Raw genomic sequence first — 23,066 nt, 5'->3', positions numbered from 1 at the left:
GCATGCTAGCTGTACCTATCATGGCATTTGCACTTTGCGAAGTGAATCTTTGGTGCAATGTGAAGGGATATGGATCATAAGCGAAGCTTAAATTTATGCAGGCTCATGTTATCTAATTTTCAATATAAAGAGATTTTACCTAAATAGTAGGGGTCGCACAGGCTCCATAATTCTCTCTCACCTTGCTGGGAAGTTTTTTTTACATATTTAACGATCCCATCCCTCACCATTGGTAAAATACTTTGGATGAAGAATATTAAAATACAACTCCATTATATCTAAAATACAACTAAAGCAATTTAATGATTTATTGTTAAATGAAATTCTGCCTTTAATAAATGGTCTAAGTAACTTTTTTGGTCAAATATCCATGTACGGCTAACAAAAGACAAGTACGTGCTTATTTTTGATATTATATGAGCCATGTACCAGCTCTTGTGGTTGGGTCAATGGGTAAAGCAGTCAACTACTGACCAGAGGATTCCGAAATGAAATCCATCTGTTATCAGGGAAGGAATTGGTCCCCCAGCCCTGAATTTCATATGCCATTGGGATTTAGTACAAAATGTCTCTGCCATACCCTTACAAAATCAGCTTCCAGGCTAATTATTGTGGTTCAACTAGATATCTACTTGCTTTTACTGGCATGTTTATTTCTCATTTACACAGTAAATTTGATAGCTAACCTTTGATTGTTATCTTGACTTTGACTTGCATTTGGACCGAGGATTTTATCTGATATTTCAGTTACAAATTAGCTATCTATGTTCAACATATACTGTACGTTTAACACCTAGGCAAAGTCTTGGGAGCCTGTCTAGGGTTCGTAGGGGCTCTATGGTTTTTATAGGGTTTCCTAGTTTTCAGTAGTGAATACTCTTCACAGCACCTAGCTTTCCCCAGCTGATCTATACACAAGCCCATTCCCACAGCTTGTGTGACAATAAAGCGAGATCAATAAGATGTGCACTTTTTATGTAGGACCACTGCTAGCAGGTCATTGTAAGGGGGGAAATAACTCCGAATACAACATGTACCATTTATCACACAAAATCCATTCTAAAGATTCAATAAGTGCTTAGAAAGCTTCACCAGGGGTTGTACATTACCCATGATATCTGGGAAGCCCTTCCTAATTCCATTGGCATGTGATTGCACAGTGGGTACTTAAACACTTCCTCACTACATCAAGCACTTCAAACTTCGCTAGAAATTCACGCCACATTCCTATACACTAATCAAAAGGTCAACATATTTTGTGCCCTTTGATCGAGCAAGGCATGTATATTTTCAGCACAGCCATGAAGAAAGGCACACATAATGATTTCATTGCATACATTATGTTAAGGACTGAAATGTATGTGACTGTGGCTATGGCATTAAGACAAGAGTTCCCAAATTATGGTGGCCAAGATAGAATAGATGCATTGACAGCAGATTCTCCAGTGGTGGAGAGCTTGCTAGTGAATTTACCTTTTCTTGAGTCCATGGGAATGTCTTGGTGTAGTGCTGTTGTTTTTCGTTACTTTGGGTAACTCCAGAAATGTTTCCATGGTTAATGCCATTGAGTGATGTATTTATGATAATTCATAAGGATTAGCGATCGCAGATACTCAATTTGCAGTGATGACCACTAACTCCATGCATGACTTTATGATTTGATAGCAAAACTAAAGAGATGTAATTGTTCCCACAGGTACCAGATATAAGAAAATAATTGTGCTAAAGGGCACTACGGCTAGATTAAGACACTTAAAAAAATATGCTTTAATCAAAAAGGGAAAGAGGGTGCCGTCTCTTAGTACATGGTTATCACACCCTGAAGCCAATGTCATTTTTAGCTGTTCACATTGCAATGCTATAGAAATTTAAAACTTAAGATTCAAATATGGTGTGCTGACTGTTCCAGGAATAAATACTGTAATGTTTCCAAAAAAACTAGTGGATTGAAAATATTTTCAAAATGACTTCATACTCAATACTTGCCTTTTATTTGCTCCAAAGTAGTACTTTTCCATTTGGGGCAATTGCTATACTGAATGCACCAGTCTTCCATGACAGAACAACACAATAAAAAGAAAGCAAAATTTAGAGTCTTCACGATATGATTTATGTCTTCCTGGAATCAGTCAGTATATTTCACATTTGTGCAAATTTGATATCAACACTATCTTACAGGAGATAATAACGATAATAACCAAGAGTTGATTAATTAAATGAATAAATATATATATATACACATATATATCATCTAATATACAGTTGTGTTAAATAGAAAATTCAATCTTATCAAGTACTTACTTGATATTTTTTAGTAATAATTGGTGGATTGGCCATTTTCTTCAATGATCCAAAAGCCCTACATTCTTTCTCACATTGGCCTATTACTACTGCCATATAATGGTGTTACCACATTCAAATGCTCTACTTCTAGTGCCCAATCCTTGAGGTCTTAAGAAGTGGAAAGACATAGTTAGGCTCACGAGTTATCAGGAATTAAGAAAAAGTATAAACAACAGTTCTTTATCACTAGAAATAAATCCAATTGCAATCTATCTATTTTTATGAATTTCCTCCTAACAGTTGTTTCCAAGTGCTTCAACGCAAGATACACACAATAAATTCCAGCTAGCATGTAGTTTTTCAAACAGAGTGATAAATTTGACAATTGATTTTTATATTACCTTTGTCTATTTCATGACATGCTGTATCAAAGCTAAACTGTACCTACATATTGTACATATCTTTCCAAGTTAGCACAATTTGTAAAATATAATGAATAAATTATCCATGATGAATCCCGTTTTACTCCATTTAATAAATAAGTTCCTGCAACAAACCTTTTTTTTTAATTTCCAAAAAAGAAAGAATTAAATACTTTAAATCAAACTAATGTTAACTTGAAATAAGAAATCCTGGGTGAATGCATAGAGGTAAGTCCTTTCACTAATGAAGTGAAAAGTTAATGATTTTATTTTTGTTTGGGGAAACTTTTCCAAGAGCAATGAATTCCAAAACTTATGAAAACATCTGTAGCAGTTCCCATTATTTTATTGAGACACTATAAAAAATCACTTCAAAAACTTTTTTTCTGTCCAAAAAAATTGTTCATATATTTCTCAATGGGAGTAATGATATCTGAAGATTGTTCATTCTTTGAGCAAGTGATTCTACAGCTACTTGATATAAGTAACTAATGGCTGAAATTTTTCTTGTCAGCAATGGATGGTGTAGGAGGAGGCTGAAGCCAGAAGAAAGCAGATATAAACATCTAATGTCATACAGGATGTCTACACACAAAGGAGAAATAAATTCTATTTCTATTTTCCTGGATTGAAGGAATATAATGTGAGCTGTGTATATAGATTAAACAATATGAATGAGTAAGTTATTCACCATACTGAATAATGAAGATCTGATAGCGTGAACATATTTCCCTGAATACTACGTGTAGTCAAGCATCTGCGGGAAAATTGTGGCCCGTCTCTCTCACAAGGGAAGGTCAGTGTGAGAGCAGATTAAACTTTTACTTTGTTCTTTGGAATGGTGAAGAGGAGATGATGATAAGCAATAGTGTCTACCAATTTCAGTTTGATTCTCATTCCCCCTTTCACGTATCTGAATAACTTCCAAATTTTTTGGTGGAACCCAAAGCCTTCCTTTTTCTTTACAAGATGCCTCAATTGTTAGCTAGCTTTCAAAAAGTCAACAATGAACTAAAGTGTGCAACATTAAAAAAAACATCCATGGCAGAATAAAAAGAGATGTTTCAGGTGTGACATGGTGGAATATCATAATTAATTAAAAATTAGCAATTCTCCACAAAATAAAATTGAACGCGATCGGTTTCAATGTAACTAGACGTAGACCTGACGATGATGGAGTTACATTGAAACCAGTCACATTAAATTTTATTTTGTGAAAAATTGCCAATTTTTAATTAATCCATGGCAGAGATGAATACTAGTAGAAAAAATTCACACTAAAGGTGATGAAATGATGGAAATGGCATCAATTCAGGACAAGCCATGTGAAAAGAGGCACCCCATAATAAACATTGAATTGCTTTATTGACAAGTTTATTTTGTTTGTCTTCCAGCCAAAGACCATGGACTGGCAGGAGGTAGCCGGGAACACCTGATTCAGTCTTGCCTTTAATATCTTCCTTCCCTGTCCACTACAGATAAAACAATACCATACTGGGTTTCCTATCAAATGCACCCCAAAGGTAGCTAACTGTACCCATGACAGGGAGGAGCAGTCAGCACTCTGGAGGCAAAGAGAAGAGTGAAACTCAAGAGAGGAGACTTAAATCCAATGAAGTATCCCTCAGGGATGGTGAGTGATGGAAAACATCAAGTCAGTTGGCAATAATGTGACATTTTGAATACGCACATTCAAATTTTTTTTTCCCCTTAGGAATGGCAAACTGGATCAATGTTTGTCCATTGGGGTAATCTATAACTGTGAATTATATTCAGTACTATGCAACCAGGGTGACACCATGGCAAATCACATTCATTGTGATGATAATTATCACTCATTATAAAAAATGACTCTGTGAGGAGGACATTAAAATTTAATGCAATGCTGAGGCTGAAGAAGATAATAAAAAATGCACTTTTTGGCATACACAGAGGTTTAAAAATCCTCAAAATCTGATACATCAAGGACATTATCCTGAGATATTTTAACTACATAATTAACCATTAATTCCTTAATTGCCCTCTCAGTACCCTCATAATATCTGAAAGAAACAATGGCAATGAATCAATGAGCATTTTAATCCACATATTTGACATCATCATGTCCCAAAAATATACCATCATCAGGGTGACTTGAAAGTACCCACAGTCACTTACTCATCATTTGGATTTTGCTGCTTTTTCCTATTTGATGAAGCCACAATATGAAACATGGTGGTTCAATGGGTAGAGCAGTTGGCAACTAACAGGAGGGTCTGGATCCAAATCTTGGTGATGCATCTGAACGTCCCAGCTAATGCCACACTGTGATTTTCTGGGTACCAGGAATTTATGGGAAATAACAGAATCATAGTTCCAGCCCCAATCAAAATGAATGTTTCACTTACAGATCAACTGCATGCATAATTTCATATCAATTGCAATTCCACATGACTATTCAAGCGCTTTAGGTAAAGGGGAGGAAATGGAATTTTAGGTCACTGAGGCAAGAAAAATATAAGGATGCAGCCAGAGGTTGAGGTCGGCTTCATGCACACTTTCAGTATATTAAAAATGCTGTGAACAGTTGAACTTCGACTGCCACAGACACTTTCATTTCTTGGGGTCTTCACTTTATGCTATCTGAAGAAGGGAATAGTCAAATAGATGAAATTCACGTAGGTTTCTTATAAGATTGGAAATCTGTGATTTAAATTCTCTATCCCTTGAATTTGTGAAATTTTCCCATCCATAAAACCATCTTATTGACCTGAGGTCAAAAACCATACAATTGAATCTTTAAAGTTAGCCATTGCATTTTTCTTTGGGCCACGAAGCCCAACATAGTACCTGACATTGCCAATCCTATACTAAAAATCTGCAATCTTCGTAGCTCAAATATATGAGGGGCACTCAAATGAAAACTAAACTCCTACTACCACAACCAGTCTGTGCACCAACAAGGACAAAACCCAACAACTGCATGTGCCTGTGAGTTGTCACTATGCAGTTCTCATACCACAGTGATGGCAGTATCGATATGTAAAAACAGTGTTGTCAACTTTTGTGCTGACTGTGTTATGGTGGGTGATCCATTTTCATTTGACTGCCCCTAGAAGATTTTCATAAGAGAAGAGCTTTAAAAGGTTTAAGTTTGACCTATAATGTTCCTTTATCATCAAAATCTACCGAGAGTAGCTAACATTCATCACAGAGAGAGAAAGAAGAGGTAATAGAAAGGGTCATGAAACAAGTAGGTTAGCATGCCTTTAAAGCAATACCAAGTCCCCTTCCCTCTTGTCAAAAAGTACACACACAGTCAAGCATAATGAGGCAAATGAAAGAAATACTTGGTTTAGTCACAGGGTGTGGCATTTAGATAACTGGATATTTTTAACAATTTAGTATTATCTATAATGATGATGAATGGGTATAGTTTGGCTAGAAAGATTTATCCAATAAGCTAATTAGGTACAGTAATATTTTAATGAAAAAAATAAGATTAAAAATCAACATGCAATGAAGAACTTCTAACCCATAATTTGCATTTCCATTTTCTTAATGAAGCAATTTTTCATTTGAGGAAAGATAGTATTTTCCCAGGATTCATTCCCTAAATTTGTGCTTAGTGGTGTATCAATCAAAATAAATCACAAATACTTTTATATAAACTATTTAATATGCCAAATTTAAGTAACATAGCAAAACAACTCTTATAACATTGAGCTGAACAATAATTATTTGTACACACTTCCAATCTCAATAAAAGTTTAAGCACAGTTTACCAAGATGCACTGTATAAAATTACTACTGTTACACAGTCATTCACAGCACAATTAAAACAATACGTAGACCTGTAAAATCACAGAATGTCTTTCATTTTTATCAGAGTAAATTTGGTACAGTACACCTGACAGAGATTAATTGAAAATCACAATTCACATTAGGTAATCATATTCCAGTTATGAAGAGTTCAAAATAAAATGAAATTTACTACATAAGTCCACTTCGTGAACACATCTATTTTAAAAATCTTATATCACTGCAGTTATTGAAAAAAGCACTGTATAATTTGTGTAAATAGAGATTATATAAGTTATAAAATATCAATAATGGTATGTTGAAAGTTATATTAAGAGATATACAATATATATTTTTAAATAATACAACATAATATAAAACAATGAAAACAATATCCCAGGAATATTTCATCACAGGTATACAGAAGCCCCACCACACCTGCCCATCCTAACATTATTTTGTCAATAGAGATATGGAAATAACATCGAAAATTACTAATGGCAATAACAACCACAGGAAAAGAAACATCTTATTCCATAATATGCACCTGAATGAAATTGCACAGGTATAACATCAAATGTTTAATTGTAAATATCAATTTTATATCATAAACAAATTTAAATAAAACTGTGGTGGTTAGAAGAAGAGACTAACCAGCTTTGCCAACAGAATATGTTTTGTATTTCATCATAATTCCTCTGACATGAGAGCATCACTTTGTAGGCTCTTTAGGCTCTTGCTTTAACACCCATGATATAAAAACATCTGAATCATTCATGACTATCATTACAAACCATTTCACACCGAGAACCACACCACTTGTTTCTGAATTGCATATAGAAATGGGATTGGATGCAAACTAAGAGATAATGCTGCATCAAAAGCATATGAATCACACATAATTCATCACACCACCACACTTATTATTTTATGTTACTTGAAACAGCATGTCAAACTTGAAATAAGCTGTATCAATAATATTTTGGAATGATATTGTGAGTGAAAAGTCTGCTTGCATCAATATCTAGAATGCTGTAAGATATACTTATACATACAATATTGCAAAAGGTTGATGACTGATGTGCCATTGGCATGGCACCAGTGTTGCACTGGTGATACTGCTGTTCCACAAAGTAACCATGGGAAGTACCTACGTAGAATCTGTTTCTTGGTGATGGTTTCTCTCTTCAAGTTTAAACAGTTTCATCTCAGGAAATGGCTCAAAGAATGCAATCACATTGTGAGTAGAGCAACCCACTCAACCCTTAGAAATGGAGACCACCGAGGTCAAAACTTGACTGAAGAAAGACTACAGAAAGTGCAGTACATGCATGCGGACACATACATACACACACACACAAACTTAAAGAAGCTCAAACATGATGCTTCCCTTTCGACAGAGCAGCCGACATACAGTTCCCATTGGCACATCTTGCTGCACATAGGAAATGCGCTATAAAATTATGCACGGGCTAAACAGTGTGTCAGGGTGCACAGTGCATCCACCATAGCACTGGCGCATGTGGTGTGCTCACGACGAGGTTGATGCGATCATGTGCATGCCTGTTACAACAAGGGACACCTGCCTAAGGAAGGTGGATACCAGGGAGTTAGGGACCAGGGGCTGTCAAACCCACTATGCACGGGTCATGGACTGTTGCTTCGTAATACAAACTACATACAATATTAGAGGAAGTCTTTTAAAATGCCACTTTTCAAAAGAGCATTTAGGGACATAATATACATGGCTCACACTAATGTCATTCTCACTTGCTGCCTCTGGAAAGGAATATGTGTACCATGCTGCCAAAGAGTTTTAATAGTCAATAAATAACCTGTTGGCAATGGCAGGGCAGTGTAATAATATTAATTATTCAACACTTCAGCCTTCAAAGGTTTTAGGGAACATTATTAAAATTACATGTTAGGCATTATCCTGTAATGAATTTCATAGATCTGTTGAACCAGACGACTATTTTAAAATGAAGTTGATAGATAAAAACTGAGACATTACTTGATCAAGAAGCAAGTCTATGCTCTGATTACTACAGACGTAAATCATCTCCTTTGGATGTGGATGAATACTATCACTATATTCTCTAACGATATTGAATGTGAAATTAAAACTTGTTTGACCTTTTACAAAGACATTTACATTTACTGAAAGCATGAAGTTGGCATGATTTTCAGCTTTTACTATGGGGAATGTGAATGCTTTACGATAGCCATACAGTAGTACTTTAAACTTGAGGTAAAGCATCAATAAACTTTAGGTGATGGTTCACAATCAATGAATTAAGAGGCAGAACAGAGGAATACATGGAGCTCACACGCCATCTTTTTTAGAGCATTAAAATATATTGCAGACCAGTTATTGCAAGACTAAGAGAATCTTTTCAAGTATTAAAAACAGCTGGAGTTAAAACTAACATCCAAGAAAAAGGCTCCACTCACAGGATGCCCAAGAGCTGTGAGCTGGATGCCCAATGAGAGTGCACATATAAGTAAATATTAATATTGTGTGTTAAAATTTACATTTGCCAAGATAGCATAGTTATTATTTATTGTGCATTGCATAGCAGATGGATGTGACTCTCATATGAAATTTGGCAGTGGCTCCAAGGAATAATAACCCAAACAGGTCACAGCAGCACGTCATTTTGAACAGCAACAGTAGAATTTAAGCTCATATGAGTCCCAGGGACCCTGTGGCTCCAGCTAAGGGTTTTTAAATTCCACTCAATACATAGCAAACATTCTTCTTCCATCCAAAGCTCACCCATTATTAGACAGGACACATCAGCGAAAGTGTATATCTCGGTCACATTTTATCACAGATATTTTTGCACTCACTCTTTGGTCTGACTAGAATACTGTCCACACTGCCCCTGTTGTCAATGCATGTCCCTTCTCTCTCTCTCTCCTGCATACACACACACACATACATACATACATAGAACCTCTCAATCCCAAACCACAGCACCCACCCCTCTTCTCCTCCCATTGGCAGCGCACACCCAATGCATTTCACCTTGTCCGAGAGTATCTGCGGCTGCAAATACATGCGCATACAAACACACACATACATGTTCCAAGTCAATCCCTCTCACCTTGGAGACCCCCAGTGTGCAACCAGAGATGTGGTGGCAATCGATTGAGCAGAGGGCTGCACCCATGAGGGGGAAGGGAACCACCTCCGCTTTCCCATCTTGACTTGCTCCTACTCTCCCCGGTGCTGGTGAGCGGCATTGGCGTCCATTTTCGGATTTTGGCTTCAATCAATTAATTAAGGCCATTTATGTTGCAAGTTGAAAGGGAGGACCTAAGGTCAGAGGGTGCTTTGCTTGCGCCCTCATTCTCCCCATGCCCTCTCCTCTCTCTCCCTCTCTTTGAAATGCTTCTCTGCCAATGTTTTACTCAATCCAAGTCCTCTTTTTTTTTGCTACATTACGTATCTGCACAATTAATTCGGCATATTTCCTTCATACAATTACTTTCCTTCCAACTATACCATTAACATTCATTTTTTTTATGCCTTATTCAAGAAAGTGAAAGCAAAAAAAAATTTTTAAATGAAAAATTGTGCCTTACGTTTTGTTTTATTTCGTTCACAAGCAAAATTTTATTTGGTCCTGAAAAAGTCAAGCAAGGAAATAGACAAAAATCCAGACAAGTGCAACACTTTCAAATTAAAGCGGCAAAAAAATCAACACATCAGCAATCCAACACAAATATTCATAAGCAAATAAGATACCATTTCATAAATTCCCACAACTCTTCATCTTTATTTCTGATTTCGTATAGATATAATTTCACTCTGTTTTGTGCAAACTGACAAGACGCGCCCGTGAAATAGAACAGAAGATAACAAAAAAGACACTTTCACTGCTGAGAATCAAAAGAAGCAATATTGCCCTCCATTATAATCCAACAAATTTTCTGCTTATGTACTCATCATTCCATATTACTATGATACATAAATGGAAGTATAAATGAAGCCATCAAAAATGGCTTCACTGAGTTCTAAAGAATTATAAAAAATTTCCTTGCATGATCATGCACAAAATGACACTTCCTGCAAACTCCTCTATTAGTACTGCAGCATATTAAGCTGCTGCATATGATGGGATTGAAAGAGATACTTGTGGCTGTCATGCTTGGTAATTTACTCAGAAGGTATAAGTCTCCCTTTTTCCTCGCTAAATGACTTGACAGGTTAAATTTAAAATGTGTACTTGCTCCTTTTTCAAACTTTAAATGCATGGCAGGTAGTACATTTTCCCCAGCTGTTATTCAATGCCTACTCAGGGTTATCTTTAGGGCAGATTTTTTATTACTTTTCAAAGTTACAGCGGGACAGTACTTAAAGAAACAAACCAATTCCCTGCTAGTCCACTCTGTTTTCTAACTCAAAAAAAAAAAAAAGAAGTTATGATGAAGTGAAAGTCAAGTAAACTTGCTTATTCCCCCTATTACATCTGGCCAATGCATTCATAAATGGTAAACCATCCAACTCAAGAGTGATCTGGCAATGAACAAGGACTACGAACAAAAGTTGTTGCACTTGTATTGTCATTACCTGTGTTTGTGCTCCTCGTCCTTCCAGCTGGTGACGGCAATGTGTGGAGGGGGCAGGATGGAACGAAGGGACTGAACCAGCTGGATGGTGTCCACCAGCGCTGGACATGTCAGAAAGAGGGGGAGGCCGGAGTGTGAGAATCACATTAACTCTTAATGTACACACACAGATACACTAAGAGCATCCAGTACACAATGACTCAAAATAGGGGCACTCATGCACTTGCAGTAATTTATTAATTTCACAAATTAAGAGAGAATATTTGTACCCTGAGCAGCAACAAAAAGTATACAGAAGCACTATTGAATATTAAGTCCCATGATTTGGGTTTTCTGACTCTCTGAGCTTCTATAGCATAATTGAATACCATTTCTAGAGACATCCACTTCCAACAAATTGAAGGGACCCACCATTACCCTCAAAACATGGAATCTAACTGAGGTAAGGTGGCTCAGCCTACCCAAATTCCAGCAAAAAAAGGATAATTTCTAAATATCATCCTCCAACTCATACATGTTAAGTAAAGCATTTCATTAACTTTTACACAGTAAAAACTTGAAGAGCCACTCAGCACAAGTCAAGCTGTAACATTTTGGGATTCATTCAGATTGCTCAGGCCAGTATGGGCTAATCCCATTGAGTAGCAGTGAGTAGAAAGTGTCTATTCCCAGGCTGTCTCAAGCCACCATGCTGTGCTCATGACTGTTTCCAGTATGTGCTGATAGGAAGGGGGAAGGGGTAGAGAGAAAGAAAGTTGCTGGGCTGAGATACCAGAGAACAATGTCGCAATGGGATGGCTTCAAAGTAGCCTTAAAACCAAGGCATGACATTGCTTCTACTACATGCAGATAGATCTCAGGTTCTGGATAGGCCACAATGACTCTTACTGGATTCCATGCTTTCTTGAGTTGCTCGAGCAAAAAAATGAGTTCCTTAGGGAAAGTGACTTCAACATGACCTAGTCCATAAGAAACTAGGTGAAATTATCATTCAGGAATACCAGAAATATAAGCATCTGTTCTTGGCATTATGTATTAAGAAGTACACTGCTAATACATTATGAATGTTGAGCTTTTATTCTTTTGAATAACACAGTTTCATGCATAACATGGTGGAAATCATGATGAAAGAAGACACTTTGCTCATCTATGTGGAAAAGCAAAGTGCCTTCATTCATCATTTTATTCAATCCACTTTTAATATGCTCGATAAACAACAAAACAAACCCGCAACTACTTGATGTGAGGGGTATTTCAATTGGTACTTGGCATATGAAGTTTGAGATTGAGACTTAAAATGTAGCATGAATGACTATGTTTACAATCTGAGATAATATTTGAAAGCAAATAGCACTTGAACACTACAGTGAACAAGCTAAAAGTTTAGTTTTTATTGGTGAAGGAAGAGCTCTTCTTGTAAGCTCATAGGCCCTATGTCTCGTGAAATTCATACATACGACAAGTTCCTTACCCTGCTCCACTTTCCGCTTCCGTATAATATCTGATTGCAAAAAGTTCAAAAAATTTGCAGCCTACTCAGTCAGCACAAATTTACTGACTGATAAGCATTCAAGATGTACAGTTAGAGTAGGTGCCGCTATAAGTGGGAGATTATTATCTAATCTTACTTTTCTGTAGAGCTTCTGACTGCTTTCCATATGGCTTGCACATTGCAGGTCTGACGCAAGATTTGATCCTGGCCATGTTCATCATGATTTCAGCAAATGTTCTCACAATTTTCTCCTGACCTATAGATTTAGAAAAAGATATCATACATAGAAACTACTATGCAAGTTGAAATAGAATTTTCAAAAATGAAGAGCACCATAACTTCATATTATTAGAGTGAAAAACTTACCTTCACTACTTGTTTTCTTGTCAGACCCTTCATTCATTGGCCAAATTCCATTCTGCAAAGCCAAAAGATCCTGGAAGTGGATAGAAAATATCTTCAAGACGAGTAAACCTAACATAATTTATTTATTTAAGTTAAATGGGGGTCAAATCAATGGACCATGATCTCCAGGCACCTGGGGATCTGTCAAAGGCCGAAAATTCAATTGAAGTTGGCAGTTGCACATATCGCAGAAAGGTATTTTCTTTTTGCAGGGTTGTGTGCCCTATTCTCAGCCATATGACATTGACTTCAATCCCCAGGCAATGATAGAAGAGGTCCATGAACTCAAACTATGCTGTGCTATCCCAAGGTGCTTTGCACCAAATGATAGCTATGTTTCGAAACATAGCCTTCAATGGGTACTAAGGTTAATTACAGCTCAGGCTCTCTAAATGAATCTATCATTGTCTTGTCAGCTTCTTCATTTCTGGCAATGCCCACCGCCACATTAAAAAAAACTGTCATTCCCTTTCTATTAAGAGAGAGAATGGTGAGCAGGATTCTCTAGACCTTGTTTTCTTGTCGGGCCCTTCATTCATTCTGGAGGTGGCAAACCTATGGCAGGTGTGCCCTAAGTGGCATGCAGAGCAGGGAGGGTGCTACAGTCAATTCTTCAGTGAGTTTAGATCACAGGGTCAAAATAGAAACTAAAATATTTGACTAAGTTAAAGAGACAAAGCAGCGCATCATATAGGCTAGTAGCCTCTACCATTAGAACAATCCCATTGACTTTGAGGGTTCAAACTTTTTTGCGCTGTACACTTAGTTTCCATTTGTATCAAAGCATGCTAAACATTACTCTCATAGGTCATATATGTGTTAGAGTAAGACTAGTAGATTGTTCACATCAGTCAGAATACGCCCATCACTTCGATATCACCACTGGAGCGCTCTCTTTCTTTCATTGAGTACATTATATTTACTTCTAATGTATGAGTTTCCAATGGGAAAAATTCATCTATTTTTCTCTGAACTTTAGGAGAATCAACTTTGTTAATTCCAAATAAGACTTTATTCCCCTAACAAAAGGCAATTCCAAAATGAAGTTCTAATAAATGACCACTTGAGAGTTTCTATACTATTTAATTTATAAAATGCCTTTATTATAAACTCGGATAAAACATTTAAACTTCAAAACAAATGACTGTGAATCGCATTTAAAAATTGCTTTTTTGTATAAAAACAACCTCTGCCTCTTATAGACATAAAAATAATTGATAACTCTATCTCACTCAATGGGTTGGCATGTAAGTCAAGAGTATACTCTTATTTCATAAACTTAAGCAGTCAGTTGCCAAAAGATCCACCATTCCTGTTCTGGACCATTGGATGCATTGGAGAAAAGTCATCAGAGTTTGTGACTCAAGTCAGTGCAGTAACATCCACATTACTCAAAGTTCTCATGCACCGATTACAACACACCAGTTATTTAAGCTCCGTATGCTTCTAAGATAAATTAAAATTATGAGGAGACTTTCAACTAAAGTCGGAGACTGAGGAATTAAGTAATGGTTTTAGAGGGAAAATTCCAAAGAAAGCACTGATTTGGTTTCCAGCATAAAACTTGATGATTTAAAATTAGCAATATGCTGTTATTGCAAAATATGACCTAACATTCCATATGAAAATTCTAGAATCTTTCCTTTGTGAAATTTTCTATTTGATTGGTCTACTCAAGCTCTGTTGGTTGAGCCTCCAGGGTAATTTAAAGGCAAACATATGGCCTAATGGCTACTTACAGGGTCTGCCCCCAAAGTAAGTAGAATGATTTTTTCCTGCTGACAAGATTGGTGTGGGGCAATTTGTGGCAGGAAAGGTGGTAGAAGATCTTCGGAAAGAAACGTGACCCATTCCAGCTGTCTGTGGGCCATTACATTGTGTAGATCGCTACTAGTGGACCTCTGTTCAAGGGTCAAGTCATGAATTCATGATGCCACATTCTATTGAGCAACGATACACGATAAAATGTTATTTTGCTCAGGAAATCTAGTTCAGAGACCATGACCATGGCTAAGAATGCTTATGGAGATGAAGCAATGTTTTAATAAATGGTTTTCTGCAGACATTAGATGTTCTGGGAAGGTAGAGGGAACGTTGATGAGGAATGCCATGGATGTCCATCAACAACACAGGGCAATGAAAATGCACACAAGGTAAGGGACATGCTCAATCCTGATTGATGCCAGAGTGTCAGAATGTTAACACAGTAGTGCAATGTTGTGAAAAAAAGTGCATTGCATTCTTACAGAAGATTAGCCATGAGAAAGGTGTGTGTCAAGATGGTCCCCAAGGTTCTGTTGGAAGATCAGAATGCTGCTTGTGTGACAATGTCACTTGATCTCTTGAATCTTAGCCCAGCCACTCTCCAGCTCCTGATTGGCACCCCCAAACTTCTTTTTGTTCCCAAGAATAAAAAGGAGCTCGGAAGTCAACCATTTTTGAATACTGGATAACTTCAAAGATGAAATGATGAGGTGCCTGAAGAAGATTTCTACCTACGCCCTCCAGGAAACACCACAACTGGCAGAGGCACTGGCTTAGGTATGTTGATGTGAAAGAGTTCTATTTTCAAGAATTTCAGCAATTTTTACTTTTATCTGCAATACATTTTTTTCCCAGAATTATTCCACATATTTTAGGGACAGACCTGGAATTTACCTTTGATTTAAAGTTTAGGACAATTTAAAAACATAATTTCACCGTAGGGCACTTAATAACAATGAGAAAGAGTTGGACTAGCATGGTTACTCTGTTTTCTAATGCCATAATTAGTCAAATCAACTGAAATGAATGTACTACATTCACAGAGGAAGAAACATATACACGGATTGGGATTTGGACTGAGGCATCAAGGTTTTCAGAAATTAATTGTTAGTGAATTGCCCTTTTCCACAATGAACTTACATGAAAACCTAGCACTTGGGGTGCTATTTTTACAAACAACTAGTAAAAAGTAACCAAAATGTAAATCCAATACTAACACTTTGAAGAGTAATCCACACTTCAAACATGTAATGCATTATAGTGTCAGAAAGAATGAACAGTATCAACGTTCAAAAAGGATGAACAGTATACTCTAACAGCATATCTACAGCAATCATGACCTGGTACGTGGAAAAATAAACACGATTAAGAATGAAATTAGGGCCCTCTATCCCTTAATGGATTTCCAAATCCCAGGAAACTTGTGGAAAATATCGGGGATAGGAAAGTAAGTGTTGCTTAAAATTATCTAGGTCCCAGCAGAGAAATTCTACCTGGGAAAACTGTATGAGAAAATAAAATGGAATCTAATTGAAACTACAACCTGAAATACAGTTCATGATACTCAATTCTAGCCACGTGAGCATTGCTTTGAGCATTAATGCCCACATACTGAATTAAGTGGGTTTCTCTCACACAAACCTTGGCTCCTGTTAATCCCTCAAGACTCTCCAAGTTGGCACGAAGAAAGTCAGTGAGCTTGTACTGGAGCAGGGGGAGGGAGGGGTCACCCATCATGGCAGAGTGAGACCCCTGCCCCTCTCCCATGGCTGAGGAGACAGCTGCCCCTGCCAGGGGCCCTGAGGGAGGACCCAGTGGCGACCTTGATGATGACACCTTCATGCCGTGTGGCATTGCCATTGATGGACGACCCACGTCCCCCTGCTGCTTGCCTCTCTCCCCCACACCAAGGTCCACGGGTGCACGGTGCAGGTGTGGAGGGGGCGGCACAGCGTGGGAGTGGGATGGGGAAGGGGGGACATGGGAGGGATGGTGGGAGTGGGGGTGCGGAGGCAAGTAGACGGCCGAGGACTGTGAAGGGTGTGAGGGCGTCCCACTACCTTCCTGTTGCTGCTGCTGTTGTGGAAATGGAGATGCACCTCCCCCTCCTCCGTGTTGCGATGTGGGCACCTGCTGGGAACTGCCCCTGGGACCTGGGGATGAAGTGCAAGGTGGCATCACACATCCACTCCAATTCAATGCCAATATTATACAGAGCTGCATGATTACTCTTAGTGCAATTTAATACAATTCAATTTAATAAAATATAGAATATGTTTGTTATATATGTTCCAAGGACCCTGCAGCTAATGGAAAAACAGTAAGTTAAATGAACAAATAGATCACTAAAACTGTTTATGATAAGAGATAGAAAATAAAATATCAACAAATTTGCTTAAAGTAATAAAAAAAGAGAAATGAACACAAATACACTGGTTTTAGCAACAGCCTGAATAATAGAAAAAATAATAATAACAAAGGAGAAAAGTAATATATAATTATTTATGACATAGTTGACGACAATCCACAGATATTTTTTAAATTTATTTCTAAAAATTTTGAGAGAAGGAATACATTTTACGCCATGAGGTATATCATTATTTTTCTATAGTCTGGAACCAAATGGATTTAATTTGATATAATGCTGAGAGTATGGTGTCGACGCGTACATAAATGAAGTTCTTGTACCATGACTATGCATATGAATATCCATTATTGAAATAGAAAGAAAGACTCGTACTTTTCCACAGATTTTATTATACGGCACGACGCGTTTCACCGACTTGCGGCATCATCAGGTACCTGATGATGCCGCAAGTCGGTGAAACGCATCGTGCCGTATAATAAAATCTGTGGAAAAGTACGAGTCTTTCTTTCTATTTCAATAATGGATATCAATTACTTCCATGAAGTGAAGCCTGAAACAATAGAATATATATGCATATGAAGATTTAAAATAAGTGCATTATTTGAGTAAAAAAGGCTATGCTTTAATTTAAAGATATGAGTTACTGAAGATAGGTGAACCCTAGATTTTAACGGTAAAACATTAGTTAATTGATGGACTTTCACATGATGATTTTTTAAACAGCTTTGGATTTTTCTACTCCATAGAACCAACTAAAAGAAATGATTGCAGTTTTGCTGCAAATGAAGATGGCTGAATTGTACTTTATAAGATTTCTCTGGTTAAAATATTTCAATAGTATACTATAATTATCAAAATGCAAGTGACCATGCTGGATTAAATGCTGCAAATGTTAAGGGGGATAGGCTTTCCAGATTTTGATTGTGACATGAGTTTTCATATTGTTGTTCAGATGGGAAAAAGTTATTTCCAGCGGTAAATTCTGGCCCATTCAATGCATTCCATGCATACATTGAATAAATGCATTTTAAAGGTTATTTTTAACAGTAACCATTTCATTCTAAAGGTGTAAGTGAGAATTTTTGGATGATAAATTGTAGAATAAACAAAAAAACTGGCTGATTTTAAAAATTAATCTGGACGGAGAGTTGCATGATATATTACCGATATTTCCTCAGGTCCTCCATTTCCTATGGTGTATTAGTATTCTCAGAATAAAGAAGCGAGTGACAGGGAACCATTATAACCACACATCAGTGGTTCATGCATGATGATGAAAAGAATGGAGCACACTAGGGAATGGCACCTAGTGTACAATCTCACAACTAAAAATTCAATTTACACAAAAAATTAGATAAACCTATACAATGCGGCCTAATGGAAAATAACTCTTTTTGTTACTCTTATCTGTCACATCTTTCTGAAATTTTCATTTTGATATTTTAACAGTAATTTTAGCTTCAAATCTCTACTCCCTTTGCCTAACATTTACCCTTATACCATGGCCTTCAATATCTTCCTCCTTCCACATACTTTTATTGATGTTTTCTAGATTTCCTCCATCAACTTCCTCTCCTAGCCTACTACAATTAAAATCCAAATCTGCATTCACACATGGCCGTAATCGCAATTCGCAATCTGTGAAGATTGATGATGGTGTTCATATATTTTTCTATTATTAAGAGTAGTCTACCATTCAAAGTAGGCATATGATGAATCTGCTAACTCAACACTACACATACCTAAGCCCCACCTAGCAAGAAGCTAAATTGATATTGTAAATCCTATGGTACTCAGCTCAACTTTATGGACCCTCATGATGAATTTTGAAAAATAAATACTTAGTATGTTTTTGTGGAACTTACAACTTTTTATTGTAAAAAATTCAATATTGTAAAACCTGCATCACAACCAACCATTCTCCAACACCTCATACTGCCTCCTACCATCCTGTCCAACATTCCCACTATTTCTCTAGCCTTCTCTTCATTTAACCAACCTCATCCACTCCACCATGGTTTCAACATTCCACTAATGCTCAATATGCTCTCCATCCATTTTTCTTGTGTATTTTGAATTTCTATCAACTTTTTATTCTCCCTTACCACATAAAAATTTCCTTTAGTTTCCTTGAGTGTTTTTCTTACAGAGGATGACCCTAACAGATACAATCATTTCCCTGGTATGTATTGGTAAATGGAACAGTAACCCTTCTCTTATGTCAAAATCATAGTCAATGGGAGGGATGAACTAGATTGTCAACACTAAAAACAACATTTAAAAAATGTTATTTACATTTTTCAGCACCAACACAACACTCTAGCAAAGATTCTGTAGCTTCCATTCGTGATTCCATGAAGGCCTCAAGATGCAGAGCTCTTCTAAAAATGTCTCAATGATTTTAAACTTCCAAAAGAGATCATAAGTGTAATTGGCCACGGCCCTTCATGTGTTCTGCAGTAGCATTTAAACTTAAAACGTTAAATAAAAAATGCACACTTTACACAGATTGGAAGAAGTAGTAGTTTTTTAGGGGAGGCGACCGACAGCTAAGGTCATTTGCGCCATAGGGGATGGACAGGAAAGGATGAAGGGTGGAGAGAAACCCGGCATCGGCATTAGCCTACTCTTTACGAAAGGCGCCAAGGGGTCCGCAGTTTAACGTCCCATCCGACGGACGGCGTACTCACTCAAAGTGCCCTCCACAAAGCACCTCAAGTAGGGATCGAGATACCTCTGAAAAATATTCAACACCGCCGGGATTTGAACCCGCGCCCTCTGGGTGGGAAGCCAGTACGTTAGCCCCCGCACCATCTCGATCCCCGATTGGATGGAAGAATCATTTCACATATACACATTAGGTAGTCTCTCCAAAGCTCAAGAAATGCAGTGCTATAGTTATAGAAGTAAACTTGTAAATTAGATCCATTAAACATCAAAGCATCGGGACATAATTTTAATTTTGGCAATGTAATGTTTCATTTGCTAAACAATTTTTTTACACAATGTTTGTTTGGATGCTATTGCAACATAGCATAATCCTCCCTACTATGAAAAATATGCTTGCTTTACATAGTGACCTATCACCATACCACTACCTTAACAAAGACTAATATTAAAACGAACACCTTAAAATGTTACAGCCTATGGGTGACATGAAACTAAAAGAATGAATACTCATTCACAAATGGTCATAATGGCCATTGGTGCATGAATAAAGGGATCATCACAGCAAGATGGTCATCACATACGAAAACCTTAATTTCCCGTTGGGGATCCTCACCAGATACAAAAAAATTATTTTTTTCAGGTCCAGAAAAGATTTTCAAATATAATGAAACACCTATTAAGAACTCCAACTAAACCAATATATGTTGAATTCAACATTTTGCCAGTGCCTATCATGCATTTAAATAATGGAGACTGTGAACCTTCCACAGAAAAACTATACATCTTTAAAAAAAATGCCCGACTATCATAGTTACAACACAATATCAAATGCATTTTTTAATCCCAACAGCCACACAACCTCAAGCAGCTCTAATATCATTGCACACCAAGTATTTTATTTCTACAACAAACTGCCATCAACAATTAAATGCCTGGAACAGCATTTAAAGTTAGAGGAACAGATATATAAAATTAACAAATACATGGAAATTTATCAGGCATTAGTTGTGCTGTTTCTACACATTGCACTTGTTCATGTTTTATCTCAATTTTGATGACTAAGGAAATAAAAACTCTTTAAAAATTGAGCTTCGATAACTCTATTGTCCTCTATTCAGATGAAAAAATGTCATTAAACTGCATTAGTTTATTTTGGGAGGGAAAAGATGATGTAGCATGCGGCAATACAGCTGAAACTTGGGGAAATATTTAGACGCCACCCCATGAGTACTGCTGCTTCTAATAGTTTAGATAGAAAATAATCGGTAGATTTAAGCAATTTGAACTTAAGGGCTCTGAATCTACAAATTTATCAGACAGCAGCAACTTGATATGAGAGGAAATATCCACTGGAACGCCTTCTTAAGTGAAAATGAGTCATACCATTCAGAGAATCAAAAGCCGCCAAAACAATATGTACACTCAACCATGACACAGGTCAAGCTAAAATAACGCAATATACGGTTTTTCATGAATAAAGATTGGAAGTGGTATTTAGTAACAGCATAGGGACAAATATGGAATAAGTCACGCAATCGGCATTAAACTAACACGTATTGATGAAAACACACATTGGAAGCGAAAGAATGACAACTTTCAAAAAACATATACTGTACCTGCTATTTAATTGTTTGGGGGAGTTCTTGCTATCGATGAATGCTGCGCTTATGATTAATATATTATATTAATTCATTATCGTACAATTTTACAAATTAAACAATCTTATTGCTTCTAATTCCTATTGTTAGTTTAAGTCTGAGTAACCATCCAACTGCCACTTATTGTTGTTAAATGAGGTATTACTTCAAAAGATTTATTAAGTGATGCTTAAGTTAAGAGCTGTTAATTTTTAACTAATGCCAAACGAAAAGGAACGTATCAAACAAAACCTTTGAGAGTGAAATAAATAATACGGAAATAGATCGCGTCTTCTCCAAGCCTTAACTTAATATGCAATATACATCATTATGGATAATTTAAAACAGTTAAATGCACTGCAAATTAGTGAATAATCATGTAGGGAATACCAAAAACAATGCAGGTGGAACCATACTGAAAAGAAAATAGTCATACTTAGAGTGAAACATACCTCCAGATTCCATTATATACGTTGGGGCATTTAGATGAACTGATTTCTGAGACATATCTACTTGAGTCTTGTAATAACGGCAAGCAGGATTTGGGCAATTCTGCACAACTTCTACAATGAAATCTTTTTCCATGCCAAAGCATTCTCGACCAATGGTGTAGGACTCCATAACCTGGTCAAATCAAAACAAATCTTTTAATAAGCACTTTCACACTTGAAACTTAAGAAGAGGATCTATTTATTTTGATATCTTACAGCTCGAACAGTACCCTCCAGGCCTAGATGAAGCCCATGTGGGCCATTCATGTGCTTCAACATAACAGCATTCGCGAAGTGCTCATATGGCAAAATAATTTTGCCGTTCTCCCGTAAAACAAGTCTTCCTTGATTGTCCAGCGTGACCCTGGCTGCTATCATTCTTTGAAAATTACAAGGATATTAAAATACATATAATACAATAGAAAGAGCTATTCATTGAAAACAAGAGTACATACTGCAAATAAGCTGCACTTGGCAACATTGATGATTCCATTAATTCGGAAAAACATTGTAACAATTCCACAGATGGGTTCCAACTTTTATTTTGAAGATATAGTTGCAAAAGCATGTAGAGTTTCTCGGAAACATAGCCATTTCCAGGGAATGGAGACACCATCTCTGGGTGAATTCCTTTAACCGCGGAATTTTTCATGGCATCCGCAAGGTCCATTGGACAACTAGGATTGATTTGTTGATTTCTAAAGAAAAAAACAAGGGTAATTAAATTCCATGTGTGGGACTATGTTGCTGAATTGGTCTTAAAGCCTCGCCTTCACGTTAACGAACCCAGCGAGAGCTCCCGAAAGTACAAAAATTCGAGTCCACTGGAAAAGATAAGCTACATATTCTATGATACATTGATTTCAAACACCACTATTCCTTCTGAAACAAAATTCAAAGAAACAAACGCTCCTGCTCTGTCATTTACATGATTTTTCTCCTTACAGAGAGATGGCGTAACAAATTTTTCGTAAACTACAGGAATTTAATCCATTTTATTGAGTAAATGAAACTTACCCTTGGTACATGTACATCGACTTTTATGGCATTCGATTTGTGTGACCTTCTGCTGTGATCTACTTGTTGTGTGCACTTGTTCTAAAAAGTAATAATAGATTAAGATGAGCAGTTGCGTCTCGTTACCATGGCAACAGGTGAGATGCCTTCGGAAGGTGA

At 36.9% G+C, this 23,066-nt stretch overlaps 2 protein-coding genes across 4 annotated transcripts in view; one reads left to right on the top strand and one right to left on the bottom strand.

Moving 5' to 3' along the window:
* LOC139696166 (progestin and adipoQ receptor family member 4) overlaps positions 1–4,004 on the top strand; it is a 99,055-nt gene extending 95,051 nt beyond the window's left edge. The window contains exon 7 of the mRNA XM_071594794.1: positions 3,220–4,004. Within this exon, the coding sequence (XP_071450895.1) occupies positions 3,220–3,234 (15 nt within the window). The 3' untranslated portion in view covers positions 3,235–4,004. The remainder of the gene's footprint in view (positions 1–3,219) is intronic.
* Positions 4,005–6,372: 2,368 nt separating this feature from the next.
* On the bottom strand, positions 6,373–23,009 carry LOC139696818 (uncharacterized). Of its 3 annotated transcripts, none has more exons than XM_071595692.1 (9): positions 22,908–23,009; positions 22,346–22,588; positions 22,107–22,269; positions 21,852–22,023; positions 16,366–16,877; positions 12,922–12,991; positions 12,692–12,811; positions 11,065–11,164; positions 6,373–10,117 (listed from the first exon to the last, which is right to left on the bottom strand). In XM_071595692.1, the coding sequence occupies exons 1-9, from the start codon at positions 22,922–22,924 to the stop codon at positions 10,108–10,110; spliced, it is 1,407 nt and encodes a 468-aa protein (XP_071451793.1). In that variant the 5' UTR covers positions 22,925–23,009; the 3' UTR covers positions 6,373–10,107. The 3 variants fall into 3 exon arrangements, with proteins under 3 accessions (XP_071451793.1, XP_071451792.1, XP_071451794.1); XM_071595691.1 differs by having other exon boundaries at positions 6,373–9,757; XM_071595693.1 differs by lacking the exon at positions 22,908–23,009 and adding an exon at positions 22,677–22,795 and having other exon boundaries at positions 6,373–9,757.
* Positions 23,010–23,066: the final 57 nt, after the last annotated feature.

The sequence above is a fragment of the Hetaerina americana genome, unplaced genomic scaffold, assembly GCF_022747635.1.
Source record: "Hetaerina americana unplaced genomic scaffold, ioHetAmer1.1.p SCAF_7, whole genome shotgun sequence".
Lineage (NCBI taxonomy): Eukaryota > Metazoa > Arthropoda > Insecta > Odonata > Calopterygidae > Hetaerina > Hetaerina americana.
The sequence above is the reverse complement of the archived record's forward strand: the minus strand, read 5'-3'. Positions and strand labels throughout refer to the sequence as shown.